Genomic DNA, 20,862 nt, shown 5'->3' on the forward strand with positions numbered 1-20,862 from the left:
AACTCATCCATGACCTTCTTTGTAAATACCACTCCTCTCCATGAAATGTTCACAGTAAATACTTGAATATATGAGGAAAGCTGGCATTCACCTGTCTGTTTGTAGGACACCTTATCCTGCGAGCTAACACCCTCCTTCTCCTCCTTTGAGCCCTTCTTACTTTTCTGTGTAAATCTTAGATCTTACTTCTCTATGTAGTAGCTTCCCTAAATCCTGTAATTTGTGCAACCCATGAAAAGTGCACCTGCAGTTTTGTGACACAACCTCTTTATTATAATGTCCAAAACCTCCAATGTATCACTCTGACCCCAATCCAGGTGTATAGCCTAGCCCCTGTTCTGATGTACCTCCAAAGCCATATCACTCTAAATATTACTATCCTTAACCCTGTCATCTGTGTATCCAAGTGTACTGACCTGCTCTCCTCCATACTCCCTTTCTGCTCCCTTCTTAACTTAGTTCACCCATCCTTCAATTCTGAGCTGGCCATGTGTCCCAGGGTCTACTGGCTCAGGTTTCCTGGATAACCTCCTTTCGCCGGGCATTCAGTACCCAGTCATGTCCAGTGCTATCCACTCTGCTTCCTGCCATCTCCAGTCATGACATTTCTGTCACCCCTGAACATTTGCTTGAACATTCCTGCCCCCTCAGTGGTATCCTGTTCCTGCCTCAGTGCCCCTCATTCCTTCTCCTTTCCTCTCACCAGCCTATCTTTCAGTTCCTGGTCACTTCCCATTGTTCCCATTTTGCTTTTGTGTGGGGTCACCAGGACTCCGCCTTTTCTCCCTATTTATTTAACATTTAAATACAGTCCTTTGCTCTGCTCATCCACTCCCATGGCTTCCGGTGCTACTCCAGCTTAGGAGTTGCCTGGTGGCGGTGTAGTTCGATGAGCAGCAACTGACTTAAGTTAAATGGAGACAAGTCGAAGGTACTGGTGGTCGGCCCCTCTCACAGTCCACGCGCTGGCTTTCCCATCTCTTCTCTAGCCTGGTCCTCAGCCTACTGGCCTTCAGAGATCGGTCCCTGTCCATCACTGGTGTCTGAGGTAAACAAATCTTGGTTTCAAGTTCTCGATGTCTTTGGTCACCGCAGGCCAGGTCAGCTCCATCTGTAAGACTGGCTATTTCCAACTGAGGGTCCTTCAAAAGGTTTTGCCTTTTCTCCCTTTCCATCTGCACTCTCTCATGATTGCATCTTTCATCCTGAGACACCTGCACTATTGCAATTCCTTATTCTTCGCCCAGCCTCTCTATCTTTTTTCAGTGCTTGCAGTTGCTTCAGCACGTGGCGGCCCGTATATCTACAGATACCTCCTATGTCTCCCACATCTCACCAGTACTCTGTTCGCTCCACTGGCTCTCCCGTCCAACAATGTGTTATGTTCAAATCTCTCTGTATTGTGCACGTGGGCATCTATCACTAATGGGTGGAGTACCTACAGGAGAAGTTCCATCCCTGCGTGCCGGCACGGTCTCCCTGTTCCCAAGAGGCTTGCCCACTTCTTGTTTCTTGCTTCCATGTTAGTACGTTGGGTGGTCGCTCCTTTTCCATAGCTGCGGACAAGCTATTTAATTCTCTTCCTTCTACTCTTCGAGCCATGGTAGATCTTCTTACCTTCCGCCATGTTCTGAAAATTCACCTGTTCTAGGGTACTACCGCCCCAGTTGTATTCTCCAGTGCCAAGATGCCCCTGGCCTACGTGTGCTTCACAAAAACCAATAAGATAACATAACATAACAAACATTGTTCTTTGAGGGTCTGTTCCCCTTCTTCTCCTCCTCTGTAGTGACCACTGTGATCCCATCCCTACGTTTCCACCTTCTAAGCTTGGGAATCCCATCCTTGCTCTTCCATTATCAAAGATCCTTCTGTCCAGACCTTTGCAAACCTCCCCTTCCTCCATGATATCATATTTAGGTGGGCTGGCCACTCCCATTAATTCCGCATCATCTCCCTCACCTGCTTTTTTTTCTTGTCTCTGGCCAACCAATACCATTCTCTGTGTCCCTTCTTATTGGTAACTTTAACCCATCTGGTCCAGTCATTCTTCTAGTTCTGCTATGTCCCCTGTATCCTTCTCCCCCTCCTGTTTCTGGAATTGCATCATTCTGTAATCAGTCTTTCACATGCACTAAGTATCTCCACAGACAGAATAGAGTTATGATTTCAGGTTTGATTTTGTAAACCTTGAAAATGTCTCCCATGATCAGTGCTCAGACCATGCTGGCAAAACACCACCATTATAGGCCATGTTGCTGTAGAGGAGCAGCCAAATGTCTCTGCAGGAAGTCCCGCCCCTATTCTGCCTATATGTTTGAAACCGGAAATTGTGACATGCGCAACGACAGTGATGGTGTCTATACCACGAAGAGTCTTTGAGACAAGGTATCCATTGAGAAGACCCTATATGATGTATCCCCAAAGAAATGACAGTCTCCTGAGAGAAAACCCTGCAGAAGTGTGAAGATATGAAAAGAAGAGGCTCATGACGTCACAAGACATGAGCGTGATGCACTGAGAAGGATAGACCGGAGAAGAGAATGCATAGACCGCATGGAATTTGATGACGAAGTAAAGAATCAAGAAGACTTTATGTGCGGAATGAAGATTGTAAGTGTGAAGAACACTGCATAAAACACAAGTCGTTTTACATTTATACAGATGCTGTAATGCAAGTAGACGAAGTAATCGTAAGGCTGGCTATATGTAGTGAAAAGACTGCAGGCAAAGCCGCCATTGTATATAGAATTCTGGACATTCAATGTCACAATTCTAGTAAGCTCAACCAGTAGAGAAAAAAGGATTGATTGCTGAGTGTGTGTAGCAACAAAGAATAAGTTCGAATTTCAAGCAAGACCAAAAGGGCTATCTGGCTTGGTGTCAAAGGCTAGAAGCAGCCAAGAATTGGTTATCAGTCCCTGAAGAACAGCAAACCTGAGAAGCCGAGATATCCCTTGTTAAGTTGCAAAGAAGGAACACCATGGGTGTCAAGTTTCTTCATTTAAGACAATTAAATGTTATAAAATGGGCCGATTCACGGTCTCCAGTCACGTGAGCTGAGGATGAAAATAGACAGAGAGCATGGTGCACCAGACTGAAGACAGTGGATGCTCACGCTCTCTTACATTCCCAGGGGCAATAGGCAATTGCAAGGCCAAGTTCAAAGACAATCTCAATGAAAGACGACATGAGAGATGAGATATGATGGGCTAATTTGGTGGGGAGGTATGGTCAAGTCCTCCCACCAGCACCTGGTTACCAGCTTACATGCTGCTAGAGAATCGAATGTTCCAGAAGGGTACAATCATGCCAACCAATTGTAGAAGGCTGTATAACAACAGGCCTTATAGTTTGAAAGCCAGTGATATGTTGTGTACTTAATAACTGTTGAAGATGACTTCCAGTAAGGGAGGGCATAAGCTGTCCACCTGACTACAGAGACCCAATCACAATCCAATCCCTTATAGAAAGTATATTTAGATGTTCCCCTTGAAACCAATCACAATCACCTGTAGGTTTTCTTGGTTTGCCACATAGTATGACTTCACGCATGACAAGGTTTTGCTATATAAGTGTTGTTTTTTATGAAATGCTTCGAGACTATACTGTGCGACGTCCGTTGATGTCTGTTGTAACTTCCTATTTTAGATAATTGAGAATAAAAAAGAGACACTTTGCCAACTTCATGAGTCGGTCTTATTATTGATGTAGAGTTATTCTGCATCCTGACCATCGTATGATGTGTTACATTAACTAAATGAACAATAAGGGTTAATTGCTTTTGGAATTTAATTCTAGCAATAAACTCCCATTTCGATAACATTGGCAGAGAGGATTGAGTTTACAACAAATCTGAGGCATAGATGGGTAATAATGAATGATGTATGTTTGATAACGTATTTGTACAAAGTGAACTTTGGTAGTAAGAAGACACGTGAGTGTTTTTATCCAGTCTTTAGAATTTCTAGTGGCAGTCTAAAAAAAGACCTGCTCTACAAAACCCATATCACAGATAATGCCTTGTACTAGTCTGAAAGGAGTGATAATAAGCCCCTTGATGAGGCGGGAAAGCGCCAGCAACAAGTCGGCTATTGGTTGATGGGCATCTGTCACGATTCTCTGTAACATCACTGGGAAACCATCTTCCACCCAGACAGTGGACACTTTCAGGTAACTGATATGAAGTAAGGCAATGGAGAGCCTTAGATTAGATTTAAGCCCCGGTCCATCAGCATGAGAGGAACAGAAGGTCTGGGAACTGTGAGCTGGCATGTGCTGACTCGTCACAGGTCCTACTCACAACATGCCCCACTAATCCTGATTTCAGTGGGGGGCCCACCCAAGCTCATGTCTCACAGTCCCTCCCCGACTGCTTTCCATAGAGGGCACACCCCCAATCCTCCATCCCTGCACTTCCCCACCCCACAAATCACCACTTACCTGTTCCTAAACTGCTTCCTCTCCTTCACTTATGCATGTTCCTGGGCCGCACGTGCCGTTGCGGTGAGCCGCACATGCCGTTGCGGCGAGCCAGCATGCGGGGGCCCAGAGGTATATCATGATTCTTTGGGGTCATCATTGGAAGTCTCATATTGGTAGAGACCTGCAGTTAGTGTCTCAAGCCTGGAAGTCACACTTTGCAGTGTAGGGTGCCTGCTAAGTGTAGGAGGAGCATAACCTGACTCAGCACTTTTGTACTAGCCACTGGGTTATGTGAGGGGACTTGTTATTTATGTTCTGTCCCTGAAGAAAGCACCAAGTGTGGAAGCCCAAACTGGATCTGTTCCGAGGCATCTGAAAAACCTGACTCTGAGCTCTTCATAAGCCCTGTTTAACTTTGCAAATTAAATGCATTAGATACTCCTTGACTGCGATCACACAGAAGAAAGAGCTATGGTTTGCAATCACTGCCCTGAATCACTCTCCACAATGAGCCTATGAAAAGAAAAAGTGACTTGCAAACTACACTGTGCTTGGTGCATTATTTGCAAGCAGCCCAGAAGGATAGGTATTTTTGCAAACATTGTCTACAGTTCGGGTGAAGTCTTGCCCAGACCTGGCAGATGTGTATCTTGATCTTTCTCCTGCCAGAACCCTGTGCCCTCATGAACCATAAAAACCCAGGCTGCAGCCCCAACATGATATTGTTTCATTTATAATTATACTGTAGGTGCCCAAACCTTGAAAAGTGTTCACCACTCTTGACTTGAACACAGAGCTAGGGTAACTGTCCTGGCGGGGCCTGACCTTCCAAGTGCTTTGTATTGTTTCACTGATAGAGCAAACCTTTTATGGACTTTTGTTGAGTCTGTGGCCTAGTAACCACATTTTAAATATCAAACTCACTTATGTCTGCTTGTCATATCAGACTACCTTCCCTCTTGATTCTTCTTAACCCCTCCTCTGCTTTCAAATATATAGATCAGTTCTTTGCAGTGACAAACTGACTTCTGCCCTGCAGGAGTGCAAGGGTGAGTAGGGGCTAAAGCACCTACTCAGCCCTCATACTTCTACAAACCAAGGGCCACACAATCATAAAGGTAAAACAGTCACGGTTGAGAGATATACCTCCTTCGCCTTTTGTGGTAACATGGGCAGAGGGAAGGATATGCTTTTAAGAGGGCTGTGGATGCGGTTCAGTAGCAACCCAAACAGCGAAGTATAACAATCCAAAATAAAGGGATGTCCAATCAAGGTTCTATGAAAATATACATACTTTAATTAAACACTCTATGTACAATATCAACTAACTACAAAACACTACAAAACCCACCCCTGTAGAAATAACACTGAATGTACACAGATAGCATATACGGCACTCTGGGTAATGAGACGGGGAGAAAAATGGCAATTAAATACCACAATGTTCAAAAGGATATGCTCTTACAAAAGGGATTACAATGACCTATCCAGTATCTGTGTCCTAAAGATGAACCAGCGGCAGATATCAGTCAGTAATACTTTGTAGGTGTCTTAGGAGTTTGACGGCGTCCAGCTGGGCTTCTTGATGCGGTTCGATGGTTCGATTCAGTTTGAGGATGTGGCGGTCGCAGTGATCCAGCACAGAGCGGGTTTCCAGCCAGGCATGAATGGTAGCTGTGGTTCAAAACGTTACTGAAGCTGTGTGGATCATGGGGTAACCATGTTCGACTGGGCAGTCAAGGTATGACAGTGGTGAGCTGGTTCCAGGGTATGCAGATGAGTCAGTTCGTTTTAGGGCCTCAAGGATTGCTATTCGGAAGACACCAAGTTTGATCGATTTACAGGGGTGTGGTGATGAAGAAGCTGGCAGTTTGAATGGCGTTTTGAGCAATGCAAAAGCAGAAGTATTCGGTTCTAGCCAAGGCAACAATGCTCTTCAACTGGTGCAGTACTGCTTCAAACATGTTTGAAATGGGTGAACTGCGAAAAATTATGAATGCCAAAGGCAGCTCCAGAGTGTCCTGCTAGCTCGAACGGTGTGGAGCGCGCTTGAATCACGACTCAAAGTGGTTTGATGGCGAAAACACTAGGATCTTTGTTGTTCTGGCTTCCAGATGCTGGGACACCCAATCCAGTGTCTTGGGACAGGATGGGTCCTTGTTCTCATGTTCCCAAACCCAGGAGAGGCTGGCAGGGGCCCTGCCACACAGTGGGATCTGCTGGGTATTGCTGTGGCTGGCCGAGAGGCAAGTCTTGTTCCAGCAGCAGGTCACCCCCGTGTTCCCTGGGGATGGTTAAGGGACAGAGCTCATCTATGCCTTGTAACACTTTCCTTCACCTCACAAATACAGGACTCTGAAGAGGACTGTTGTCTCAGCAAGGCCCAACGAATTCTTCTTCAAGGTTTGAAGTATAAAACATGATTCAGAGAAATGGTTTGAGACTGCTTCTTTTAAAGGTAAAAGTCCACAAGTGATTGGACTAAAGCTAACATGCTTAAGGGGTCCAATCCCTGTCCTTGATACAAGTGGTCTTTGCCCTTCTGACATCACACCCAAAGTGCTTTGTGCTAGAGGAAGTGGAGGAGACAGAGAAGAGAGGCAGAGAGAAACAAGCTGATGAAACCTTCCCCCAACTGTACAGAGCTCTCAATGTCTATATAAACCCCAATCCCTTCCCTTCTCAATAGGTTCAAATGCCCCTTTGAAATGCAGCACCCGGGTGTGAGGATACTCCTTTCAAATTGGTGTGCTCCTTTGATTGCTGGGACCAGGACTTTTTCTTATTGAGTGGCTTTCTCTTACCCACCAAAGAGATCAAAGAAGGCATGGCCATTCAGGTTCCTGTCCTGTCACTTGGCAGTACCAGCCTGTCTGGCCAGAATACACATCACCTTCGACAGCTGAGCTGGCTCACAGGAGCTGACACATGTGTGACTGCAGTGAGTATGAGCAATGCCAGGCACCATGCCCTAACTCAGGGGATCTTATATTTAGAGTTTACCCGCCACCAGCAATTGCAACTCATAATCATAATATTTTGGGACAGGGGTTCATATCCTAAATGCCAGCCCTGTGCTGCAGTGACTTGGGCTGTCACTTCAGCTGTCAAGAGGGCACCTATGACCTGAACCTGCTCTGTGCCACTGTAGGGCAGGCGCTGCAGTACGGCTGCATTTGCAGCAGTGCACAGGTGTACGCTATGCTTTTGGCATGGAGCTTATGAAAGGGGAATCTGATCAGTAGATTACCCTTTCAGAGATAGAATTACCCATATCATTTTATTAATTAATACAAATGGAAAAAGCCAATGCTTCTACACTATTGCCAGATGGCAATTAATTACACACACCCCAGCCAAAGAGGTTGAGAACTACCGTCCTAAGGGTCAGGCTCATCATCAAGGCAAGAACCTATCAGGTTGCCAACTGCACTAGAGTGTTGAACTCTGGGCTTAGGAAGCATGTCTATTTTAACTCTCTGGGCAACATGTCAATTTTAACGCTCTTTAGAGAGATGTTGCATTGCCAAAGCTCTGGACTCTTCTCAACCGTGGCCAATTTTACTCTAACCCTGTCAGCTTCCAGTGAAGGCAGGCAATGGGCTAATCAGTGAATTCTAGGCTCAGCTACACTGAATCTACTCCAATTCCAGTTTGACAGGTGCCTGTCTGGCTTTTATTTCCCTGGCCATAGTCTGGGAGTTCTAGAATTAGAGCCCTGCTTAAACCAGCTATCCAGCCCTGGCAAGTACGTTGGACAGGCAGCGGCCTGCTGATATTTTTGTGGTGTCTTGTCCCCCCATGATGTCATGAGGCATGGCATCATGGGGGGAACCCACCTGAGAGAAGATACCTTTCCTCTCCCAAGACCACCAAGACATAGATAGTGGATTTAAAGGAGTATTGTGTGCCTGTTCTGTCCTGTCAGTGCCTTGGTAGGACTGGACTAAGTGCACAATTTCTATTTCGGAATCCAAAGGGGCATTACAGAAATTATCTGATAAACGGACAGATGTACCAGCCACGTCTAAGTGACCAGCAGGTATGTCAGGAGCCAAGACCTTTAGGAAACTCCTGGGGCCTGGGTGAACAACAAACTCCTGGCTGTGTCCTGCCCCAGAATTCTTGGGCTCCTCCTCCTTGTACTGGCCAGGGCTTTCACCTTGCACTGGTTCCTGATTTTGGAATAGGCCGAGGCTTTTGCTCTGAGCCGGTTTCCCTTTTTGGAGTTCTTTGGGATGTCAGGCTTGGACTGTGAGCTACCGGTAAAACCGCTCTATCACCCTCTCCACCTGACGACACCTCCTGCTTTTGCAACAGGCCAGTTCCCTTTGTTGGAATGGTTCAGGACCTCTACCCTGTACCTGCTCCGTGATCCGCCTGAACAGACCGGTTAGAGTGGAACAGCCCTGGTGCTCCAGGCAACAGTCGGCCTGATCTGGGACTGCAGCGCATCACAACTCACCCAGTCCTGGAATACCCGTCAGGCAAGAAAGTTCCCTTTTCTATACCGGTAGACAACCCTGAGATCACTGAACCCGGTGATCCTTAGGGGACTTCAGGCTGACACAGGAAGCTACCGGGGACACCAGTCCCTTGTGCTCTCTGGTTCAGGAAGCTTCAGGGATGCAAATTGTGTGATATCAAACTGGATGTGGCTGCAATGATAATGAGCAGTGCCATGCAACATGCCCCTAATCAGACATGGCTGATATTTAGAAAAGACCCTGCCACCAGCATGGACTAATATTTTGAAAAAGGGGTGCATCTCTTAAATGCTACCTCTGTTCTGCAGTGACTTGGGCTGTCACTTCAGCTGTCATGAGGGCACCTGTGACCTAGAGTGTACACTATGCTTTTGGCTTGGAGCTAATGAAAGGGTCATCTGATCAGCAGAGTAAACAAAATTAAAAAAAAGCCAGGGCTTCTAAACTCTTGCCAGATGGCAATTCATCACACTTGTTCATTCCACTTTTCTCCTGCTATTGCTGGTGGTGCCCAATCTTGGCTTTGCTCGTCTCTTCATGACTTTTCCCACTTGGTCTCCTGGGCTGGGAACCCTTTATGTCCCCTTCCACCATGTTTCTGTATTCTGCAAGGGACACTCGGTCACCCTCTTCTTTTACACATTTGTGTCTCTACTATATTTTCATCATTTGGCTTGAAATTTCTCTTCTATATCGATGATTATTAAATGTTGCTCTCCGTCCCCGCTTTCATTGCCTAATTATACTCTTCTGTCATTGATTGTCTTTCTGCAGTGAAAAACGGGATGCTTTCTCAATTACTTCACTTAACCTAAACAAAATTCAAATCTTCCTTTTCCAAGTGCCTTTCCCTCTTGGTACTCTCCCTCAGCTATTTGTTCCTCCTATTCCTCTTTCCCTTTCCATTTAGAACCTTGGTGTAATCTTTGCCGCATCCTCCCCCCTCCCACCCCCTCCCGTCTTCCCTGCCTTACCATGCACCATATGATCCTAACCGTACCTGCCACTTTCATCTACCCGTGGTCTTAGTCACTAAAACTCCTATTTTTCTCATTTTCATTATTGCTCAGTCCTCTTTCTTTATCTTCCTGCCGATTTTCTCTGCCCTTTGCAACCTTTAACTTGTCTTTTGTCAAACTTCCACCCTGCTCTCGTCTCTCCCCCACACCCCTTTACTAGCTGTCTTTTTATGGTCGATCCCAATTCCATTTCCTCTGTATTATTTATAATGCTGATCATGGTTTGGCCCGACTTATTTGCTCTCTTGTCTTAAAACAATTAACATTCCCCTTCTTGTCCACTTCTTTTCGTGTCTTTCTTTCTTCTAGTTAGTATTCACCACCCCAGCTTTTATTCCTTCTCCCTCGTAGCTTCTAACCTTTGGAACTCCCTCCCTGTTTCTGCCACACCTGATATTTTTAGTTCTTCAATTAGATCCGTTCTACTCTCCTCTCACCAAAGGTAATTGCTTCCCTCGCTGTTGACTATTTGATTTTTTAATGTATTTGTTGTGTATGGACTCTTAGTTTTAGCACAATCATGGACGGTGCTTTGGGAAGTACTTTATCATTTTAGGACCTAATACTCCCTTGACCAGTCCCTGCGGGAGAGCCTGTGTTAATGTTGTGCAGGTTTAGCGAATGAGGGATGAGAAAAACCTCAACCTATGGGCTTTGTACTGACTGGAGTGGCCAGGCCTAAATGTAACATTACCAGGAGGCATGCCTTTTTCAGTCAGATGTACATGAATTCACTTGTTTTCTTTCTTCTTTAGTTGCCGTATTTTATGAACGAGCTGACACTCACAGACTTGGACATGGGGACGTCAGTACCACTCATTCTCTGCGCTTCACCCCCAACACTTGACAATAGAGGTAAGAGTGTGTTCAACTGTCAGGGGCACTAGACAAGTGTGTCAGTGCACATCCAGGGGTTTCTGTGGGATAATAATAATAATGTGTTGATATGACTATAGTATGGAACACTGTGCACTGTATACTGACTGCATCACTAAAAGTGGCTTCTTCGTACTCACACGGTGCCATGGAGAGATTGAGTGAAATAAAGGAATTTGCTGAAACCATAGTTTATGCCTGTGGGAGAACTGGCACTGAACCTCAAATTTGAAATGCAAACCCATTACCATGCGCAGATGCATTGCCAGGAAATCATGGCACACGAAACAAGGTCATGCCTCCTGCAACAACTCTATTCATACAAACAGGTTGTTCCTATTGTAAAAATCTAATTAAATTAAAAAAAAATTATGATAATAAAAGATGGTGCCTTTTGAAATGTCATACATTAGAAAGGATTTTAATGAACACACAGTTTAGCACTTAACACCAAATAAAATAAATAAGATGACAAGTATTGATTCATAAGTAAACAGTGAAAACAATGCATGAAAAAACACAAGAAGGGCCAAAAATTGAAAATATAATGTGCAAAGTTAATCCATGCTGTAAATCAGATTATGTATAATAGGTATGCAGTTTCATTCATAGTAGATGTCGAGTTGGCAATTTATGGTCGACTTTACGATAACGTTTCGGGGTGATGTGAATTATTCTCCTTCATCGGGACCAAATGTTAAAGACCCTATGCATAAGTAGAGAAATCTATTCAGTTTCCAAAGTCGGGAAATGTTTGGATTTATATTATAGTTAATAATTATAGAGGCACTCACTGTAGGTAACTATGGAAAATATGCTGCTGCCCAACTCATCTCTTGTGATCAAACTCACATGCTTCCACCTTCTTACAGTTCTTCAATGCTAAAACACAAGTTATATAATTGTTAATTCGGTGACACTAGTTAAAATGTATTATAGTCATGAGACTCTAAAATGAGCTTAAATCGCATACCTCTAGCAGTGTGAGAGAAAATGAATTCTTCTTTTTTAAAGTAAAGTTTTTGGGATGGATTTTGATAAGTTGAAATAGTTTATGGAAGTTCTAATAGATGCATAACTAAACAAACATATTTGTGTTATTGGTAATGAAAGGACTAATCATTTTTAGCTAAGAACTGTTGCGAAAATATGAATCAAAATATAGATGTGAAGAGGGTGTGTGAAAGTTCAGGACATGTACTCAAGCTTACCAGGCCTTTCACTATCCAGCGTCATGTCACGTCTGCATTTTTTGAGATTCGGACACCGTCTTGAACATTTGAAGTATTTTTCTTTGTGGTGACATCATCGCATATACATGTGACGTCACCAATGTCAACAGAGGCTTTTCACTGGTAATATAGACTATCGAAACATATTTACAAAGAATACTGTAACGAATCCAAAGAATGTGTCTCTTCTGTCCAAGGGGGACCAACCCCCTTTGGGACTAGGGAGGTGAGCCTGCTACCCAACACCCTCCCTAGGGGACAGGGCAAGCAGGTTCCCACCAGGGCTGAGCCCTCCTTCTGTGGACAAGAAATGCCTTAAGAAGGATAACCCCTACCTTCCCTCTCCCTTAACTCTGGCATGTTTATTGATTGCATGGGAAGTGAGCAGGGCAAGTATGTGCAGGGCCCCCTTAATGTGGAAGGCTCGGTGTCTGCCCTGTATTTGTCATCACCTTCTTGTGGAAGCTAGCACCAATCAAGTTTCTTCTTCCATTCCACGGAAGAACTTAAAGACCGAGGAACAAGCAGTAAAGGGGAGAGCATCTGCCATAGAGCAATGAACGTGACCTTGCAAATCAACGCAGAGCAGGAGCCGAGTACGAAGCAGATGTTGTCCTGGGTGGAATCCAGAGGTAGCACAGAAAAAAACTGTAGCTTCAACGAAGGCAGAACCATGAGCCAGTGAGGGGCCGCTGAGGCAGGAAAAGCCACCACCACCACCGAAGGTGAGAGGTACCGGTGTCCTGACACGCAGACGCCAAGCCTCCCAGCAAGCCAAAGCCACTTGGAATGAAGCTACCTAAAGGGCCAGAGAAACCAGTAGGCCGTGAGGGGCCAACTGAGAGCATACTCCAGGATGGGGGGAATGAAACTGAACCAACAGAAGGGACAGAGGCATCTGTGTAGCCCTCGAGGGGCCAACTGATAGCACATCCAAGGATGGGGTGAGTGAAAAGCATACACCAGGATGGGCCAAAAGTAACAGAACAAATGAAGGGCCAAGGGAAGCCCATAGAACGTGAGGGGCCAGCCACAAGTATACCCTAGGAAGGGGTGAACAAAGCTGAACAACCAACTGGGCTAGACCCGCCTCGTGCCCAAAAGGGACTAAGGAAAGCATCAAATCAGTAGAAGGTAAAGAAACAGTGAACCAGACCAAGGAAGCCACGTGTTTACCCAAAGATATATAGCGTGAGAGCCCAGGAGGGCACAGCAAAGAATAATCTTGGACTTGGCTGTACTGAGACTCCCGGTATGAATATCCCTGGAGAAGGGACAACATTCTATGGTTGGATGAGGACCTTGTTTTGAGCACACCAGAAACTTTGAGAGACATTTTTCTTGTGAAAGCATTCTTTGATTTTGAGACACAAGAGTCATTCCGAACCCTGGGATGAAGGTCAGAAACCAGCCACCTATACGTTGCGGGCAGAAGTAACCCATAACTAAGCCCTAGCTTAGGATCCTCTTTCCATCTTCTTTTCTATTGAATATAGTAGTGCCAGGTTAGCTTATGTTTGGGACAGAGGACTGACTTTAGTTTTACTTTAAGCTCCTGACAAGAACCTTTTTGTTATTTCATAGCATAACAAACTCATTTAAGAAGTAGGGATTAGAATAGGTTCTTCTTTATTTTTTACTTATTAAAGCAGTGTTCAACTATGCCTTCACGTCCGCTTCCTCTGTCTGACCTACCATATATGGTGTCAGTAGTGGGATGCGTAAAGCCCGATATAAGGGGGTACCCATGCTTGTGAGATGACTGAATGACCTGCAAGAATTCCGGAAAAAGATCATCTCTAATCCATTGGCTTTGATTTCTTTAGTACTAAGGAAGTGGAGATTCCTAGTAACTAACGTAAGTGGATTCCCACTGGAGTTAGCATCTCCCCTCCCAAAGGAAGCCATCCCCTACTAGCTGCTAAATCTGGCCTAGCCTGGCAAGATACTCTAGACATAGCTGCGGGGTCAGTGGACCCATATTACCGTAGGGAGATTAAAGTGGTAATACACAATGCAGGGACACACCCATATATAGTGAAGAAGGGTGAATCCATAGCTCAAGACATGTTAAAATAAGCGTTAATAGGAAGTAGCTGATCTTTTACAAATGATCCAGGGTTTCTAAGCATTTTGAGGAGTCAATAACAGTTTAACGCTAGCAACCCCGCTTGAGGAGGATTATGGCCCAACTCTACCAGATCTGGCATTCGCCCAATGTAATAACCAGATTCTGGCTAAGGCCTTTGAGAGGACAACGTCTAAAAATCAAGGCTTGGAACAAAAGGGACCTTTTTTCTGTAAGAAAGATGGTGTTATACTGAGGATATATTGAACAGGATGGCAGTAGGAGAAGCCAGCTAGTAATTCCTGGAAGTTATGAACGGGTAATTATGGAATTGGCTCACACTCATCCAACTTCCTGTCACCAAGGAGTGACCAAGACCCAAGATCAGGTACTTAACAAATTCTATCAAACCGGACTATAAGCTGATGTGAAGCCTTTGTAGCCAGTTGTGGCCTACTTCAGAAAATCTCTGACACCACCATACCTAGAGCCCCCTAGGAGCCCTTTCTGGTTATCGAGATACCCTACTCATGAATTGCCTTAGATATTTTGGGACCCTTGGAGCCATCTAAGCTGGGAATAAAATACATTTGTTTGTATTTTATTTTGATTAGTATAGCGCTATATGCCAAAGTGCTGAATACAATTATTTACAAAACAGTTCAATAATAACTGGAAATTAACATGAAGAAACAATATTATGCCTGAGGGAAAGGGCAAGAGCAGTCTTCTGCAGTCTCCCTTGCTGAGCGTTGAAGCGCTGGAGCGCTCTGTGTGGTGTGATTTGATTTTGATTTTGAATATTTGTAACGCGCACAAGACAATCTTCTGTCTCCACTGGAGACACGTACCAATGGGGGAACAGTCAGCAGAAGTAGAAGCTGATCCTTTGATCGTAGCCTCCTGACTGGCTGGTAGCGAGGATCTATCAAATAGTCAGGTGCTAGTGCATTTAAGCATATGAATATCAGACACGCCACTTTAAATTTGATGCGATCCTACACTGCCAACCAATGCAAATTCGGTGAAAAAGGGGAAACATGAGCAGATCTGCTCAACCAATTGGCTGACCAATCTGACATCTGCATTCTGGCCTTTTTGCAGCCTGTGCAATTGTTTGCCCAGGATGCCCATCAAAATACTATTACAATAGTCCAGATGGTCATTCGTCATGACACCTACCACCATTGCATGATCTTCCCCCGGAATAAATGGCAGGAGCAATAAAAGCAAATAGAAAACTGCCTTCACCTTGGCGACAACCTGCGCCTCTCTTCCAAGATCAACCTGCCAAATAAAAACCAGGTTTTTGATCCTGGAGGCGGACCTCAGTGCTACCCCAAAATTACTAGGGACAAAGTATTAATTTGCAGCTGCAATAAGATGTTTAGGTCCAAACAGTGCTAACTCTGTTTTGGACACATTGAGCTGAAGCTGGTTTTTGGACATCCACTCCCTTACTTCTTCCAGACACTGTTTGATCTTAACAAATGTTTCCTCAATGTTTCAAATTTTGATGAAGATCTGGGTATCATCGGCGTAGGAATTGTAGTTCACCCCGTGACTCCTCAGAATCTCCAGTGAATAGCAGGAACTTAGAGTGTCCATCTCAGCAATTGAGAAGACACATTGTCTGGGAACCCAAGACCCAAACTCCCTCAAACACCATAAAAGGAGGCTATTTTATCAACCCCAGAAAGTACAGCAGCAGGGCTTAAAAGGGTTGGAGGCCCGGGGATAGTTTATGCTCTCTTTCTCTATCTGAGCATCGAATAGCTGGGGAAACTGCTGCCACAGGAAAGAATCACTATACACCCCCACCCCGAATCATCTAGGGTTGGTCCCTCGAGCCAAACCCCAATCATCTTCTGTCGACACCCCGGTTACACATAGCTGATTGGTCAGCACCAGATCCTGCCAAGAGTTGCGTCTTTTTTTAGCTCATGACCTTAACCCTGTCTTCCTCAAAGATGAGAAGAAAACTGTTGTCATGTTCTTCGAGTGTAAAATGCCAGAAAATAGAAAACTGTAAACTAGAAAGCAAGAGAAAATTAAATAATATTTTATTTATATTGCGCTCGTACACAAGTGTTTCAGAGCGTGACCAGGCAAAGGGAGGGGAACAGGGTAGAACAAAACAACGATCTTACTAGGCCCAGTGACATTGAGAACGCGCAAGTGCATGGGAAAGGGAAAAGGGGGAAAGGGCATGGAAGGGGGAGAGGTAGAAAGTGCGGAAAAGAGAAGAGAAAAGAATAATAAATAAGTACAATAAATAAATACATAAACAGTGGTAGTGCAGCCAAACAAGTGCTAGGTTAAGCAGGTAGGGTATATCTGATAAGTGCAGAAGAAAAGTGGGTGGGGGACTGTATGGGTACAGATACAGACCCCAGAGCAAGGGGTGGCCTGGAGGCAGTGCAGGAGGGTGGCAGGGTGAGTGGGTACTTGGGCCCTAAGGACAGAGGGTTGCCAGGTGCATGGTGCTGAGAGAGAAAACAGATCAGCAGGGGAGAAGAGGGTCAAAGGCAGAAGCGAATAGGAAGGTCTTGAGGTGCTTCCGGAACCCAGCCGAAGACAGCAATGTACCCCCAGCATGTTTCTATGAAAAACGACTGACCCTGAGGGAGTTAGAAGTAGAGGAGTGAAGGGCTCGAGAGGGGAGGGATATTTGAAGGTATTTTGTACCCAGGCCCCAGAAAGCCTTGTGGAAAATGCAGAGGGTTTTAAATGTAATCCTTGGATCCACTGGGAGCCAATTAAGGGATTTCAGAGCTGGAGAGATACGATCCCAGGGCTTGAGGCCAAGGACAAGTCTTGCAGTCCTGTTCTGGATTAGTTGTAAAGGGCGGAGAGTGGAGCCAGGTAGATTTAGAAGGAGGCTGTTACAGTAGTCCAACCTAGAGAGAACCAGAGCTTGGGAGACAGTGAGCTTCTGAAGGAAGGAGAGGAAAGGCAGAGTACCGCTGAGGAGGTGCAGTAAGAAGTTAGACTTTTTCGAGACATCAGAGATGTGTGCAGAGAAGGAAAGTGTGGAGTCAAAGATGACCCTAAGGTTCTTAGCCTCGCAGGTAGGGGTAGGAGAAGGGCCAAGGGAGGCCGGCCAGAGAGTAAGGGTAAAGGATGGTGAAGTGGCAGAGCTTAAGGCTTACACCATGACAATGATGAAATCTACTAATAACACGGCCCAGCTAGAGGTGATTTGGTTATGGCCAGCCTCAACAACTCCAAACCAAACAATAATGGACCCTTAATTAACAAGAGCAGCACCATGGTGCGTGAAGTGAACAAGGTTATAAATGCATTCATTGCTAATAGCCCCCCTGGAAGAACAGTAAAAGTGAAAGAAGTATCACCAAAAGTACTTGATAAGAATAGGGGAAAAATATGTTAAAAAGAACTAAGATGCTGGAAAGAAACTATGTTTACCTTGTGAACGTCCCGAAATTGTGTGCGACACACTTCCCCAAATAATCAACAATAGGACTACATCCAAGTAGAACTAAACGGGAGAAGATTGGTGAAAGGATTGATGAACATTGAACAAATATCCCACCCCCCACATTGCCTAGAATTTACAATGAGAGCTATGAGGAGGATCTCGCAATTTTGAATGGCGATTGGGCAATCACAGATGAGGGAAGGAGAGGAGGTGGCTGAAGGAAGCCTGAAAATGAGTTGAGTGTCATCAGCGTAGCACTGGAAATTTTAGCAGAAAATGGAAATGCAGTAGGCAAGAGTTGACAGGTATTGGTTGAAAAGTCAGGGCGAGAGGTTAGACCCCTGGGGAACACCACAGGTAGAGAGGGAAATAGAAGATAGGAAAGACCCAAGTTGTACTTGGGAGGGTCGATCAGAGAGGAAACAGAATGGAGAGAGCCAACAGAATTGGAATGAAGGTTAAGCTGAGAGTTTGCCAGCTTTTTAAGGAGTTTTCCCAAAAACGGAGTTGTGGAAATTCGGCAATAGTTAGCCGGACAAGAAGGATCACCTTTGGGTTTCTTGAGGAGAGGATGCACAAGGGAGTGCTTCAGAGGGGAGGTGATCCAGAGGCAAAGGAGAGGTTGCAGAAATCGCAAGGACCGGAGCGAGGGTACCGATGTGGTCCTTAATGGTTTTAGAGGAACAGGGATGGACCTGTTTTGATGAGGCTTTCATAGATCGTACTTGTCTAGCGACCTCATCAGGGGAGAAAAGAGGAAAGGAGGAAAAGAGGGAGGAGGTAGCTGATGGAGGGTCAGCAAGCAGAGAAGGAGAGGGGAAAGGAGGGGTAGCAGAGGAGAGGGTAGACACGATGTCTGGGGTTTTAGAGATAAAGTGAGAGGCAAGAGCATTGCAAAGAGCCTGGGAGATGAGAGAAGGGGTGTAGACTGCAGCAGGGTTGGCAAGCATGTTACAGATTTTAAAGAGTTCGGCCGAGTTGTTAGATGCCGCCGAGACACAGGCTTGAATGTGGACTCTCTTCTTGGTGCGGACAGAGATCGATATTGCTTTTGGAGCAGGCGGCAGGGCAGTTTTTCAGAGGATGAGCAAGAAGACCCCCATTTCCTCTTAGCCGCCCTACACTTTGGTTTAAGTGTAGCTAGGTCAGAGTCATACCAAGAATTACACTTGGCTTTGGACTTCAAACAGATCCTCATGACAGGGGCAAGAGCATCAAGAGTAGCAGAAATAGAGGAGTAGAGCAGGGACAGGGCTGTGTCAGGTTGTGAGTCAGCCCCGGGTGGAGGGGGGGGGGGAGAAAGTGGCGGCGAAACCCTCGACTGACACGCACTTCATGGGACAGATGTCCGAGAAGGTGGCTGGCAATCTTCGGGTAGGCTTGGCTTGAGGGGAGGAGATGGAAAGATGAGAGGAGAGGAGGCAGTGATCACTTCAGGAGAGAGGAGTGGTGAGGGGGATAGAGAGGGGGAGGCCAGAGTAGATCAAGACATCAAGTGTGTGACCAGCAGAGTGAGTCGGGCCGGAGGGGAGGACACAGAGGGAGAGTGAATCGCAGAGGTCACGAAAGAGCGCAGATGAGCTACAGGGAGAATCAAGCAGGGGTCAAGTCCTAAAAATTAAAGTGGGGGGACTCATCAACAAATGCAATGGAATGTGACGTCGCCAGAAATTAGAATATCCAGGTGAAATATGCACACTTCATTAAATTGGCTTTGGATAACCATGCAAATTTAACAGGACAAATGGCATTGGCCTTTTATGAAATCAACACACACAAAACTAAGAGAGGATATTTTATTCTAATAGTGTTTTTGAAAACTTTAAAAGATGTGCCTGTTTTAAACTCCAAGAACCAATAAAAATGTTTTACCTGGAACTTGCAGTACCGAAATGGGATATTTCACCTTGAGTTGTTTGTTATTTTTCATCAGGTTATTAGTGTAGTGGTGAAGTGTCCGGCCTACAAATCTGCCGACTGCCGAGGATGGTTTTAATTAATCAATTCAAAGAGGATATTCAATGTTTCTCCTTTTTGCTGGGGGGACTGAGTCCACCCTCTGAATAAAGTGGATGGACTGCGTCCCACGCGTGTACCCTCGACTTGAGGGATATTGAGGTCACCAAGGAGGAGGAGTTGAGTGGTTGAGGCCAGGAGGGAGGAGGAGAGGTCTGCCCACTCAGAGAGAAAAGAGGTGATTTGACCAGGGGTGCGGTAGAGAGTAGCAACAGTAAGAGAGTTGCTAAGAGAGAGAGAGAGACTGCAGACAAGGCATTTGAAAGAGAAGTTAGTCTGAGTGGGGATGATAGAGGCAGGAATCCACTCAGGGAAGATCAGGGCTACACCCCCTCCGGGCCGGGTGGATCTGGGGGTGGAAAGGATCTTGTACCCATCAGGGAGGAGAATGTCAAAGCTTGTGACAGAGCTGGCCGTGAACCATGTCTCCGTAAGACCAAGGACATCAAGGTCAAGTTCTTCAAGGAGGTGGCAGATGTCAGGGGAGTGTTTGACAGCAGAGCGAGAGTTGAGAGTGGCAAGATGAAGAAGGTTGCCAGTCTTAAAGACCTTCTGGGTAGGGGTACAAATCAGATGTACGCCCTGCGGAGGTGTGGAGGGAGATTGAGGTGGGGCAGAGGAGGACAGAAAAGAGGGCGAGGTAGCCAAGCGAGGAGAGTAGGGGACAGCTGGAGATAAGAGGAAGTTGATGAGGCGAGGGAACCACCTATCAAAGAGGAGATGATTGGCCTGAGGGCCTTGCACCATGACAGTGCCATTTAGGTAGACATTAATGATAACTCTGGAGGAGTCAAAGGAATCCATGAGGACTTCCCAGCGGGTGCCACCATTAATGAGAGGGGAGGAGACAGGACAGAGCACAGAGATCATGTGAGGGGTCCAGAGATCTGGCGAAGGAACGACAAAGTTGATGTCAGTGAGAGTCTTCCAGAGGCGCTGGAATAGGTATCAGCGATGGGGAGACCTGGGTTGGAGGCCAAGATATCCTTTTTGAATTTCTTCTTACAAGACTTAGTGAGGAGGGAAGGATAGTTGAAAGAGAAGCAATTGGAGTAAATAGGAGAAATAGATACCCTTAGAACTCATAAGATCAGAATAAAGACTCCAATCCATGGTCTCAATCACGGTATGGAAATCTTTATCACTGTACAGAAAATTTATTCTTGACAATCCAGCCCAGCCATTCAGAATTCTAGCAAGGACTGGTGTACCTAATGGAGACACAATCCTACAGGATTGGAAAAGGAGATTTGAGGCAACCCTGGAACAGTTAGGCATCTCGGAAGACACTCTGAAG

At 45.5% G+C, this 20,862-nt stretch overlaps 1 protein-coding gene across 2 annotated transcripts in view; it reads left to right on the forward strand.

Annotated features, from left to right (window-relative positions):
* LOC138569372 (testis-expressed protein 2-like) overlaps positions 1–20,862 on the forward strand; it is a 436,050-nt gene that overhangs the window by 283,614 nt on the left and 131,574 nt on the right. For both annotated transcript variants that reach the window (XM_069647296.1, XM_069647297.1), the window contains exon 7: positions 10,687–10,786. In XM_069647296.1, coding sequence (XP_069503397.1) covers positions 10,687–10,786 — 100 coding nt within the window. The remainder of the gene's footprint in view (positions 1–10,686; positions 10,787–20,862) is intronic.

Source organism: Ambystoma mexicanum, chromosome 2q (assembly GCF_040938575.1).
Source record: "Ambystoma mexicanum isolate Mex_15411 chromosome 2q, UKY_AmexF1_1, whole genome shotgun sequence".
NCBI classification, from domain to species: Eukaryota; Metazoa; Chordata; class Amphibia; order Caudata; family Ambystomatidae; genus Ambystoma; species Ambystoma mexicanum.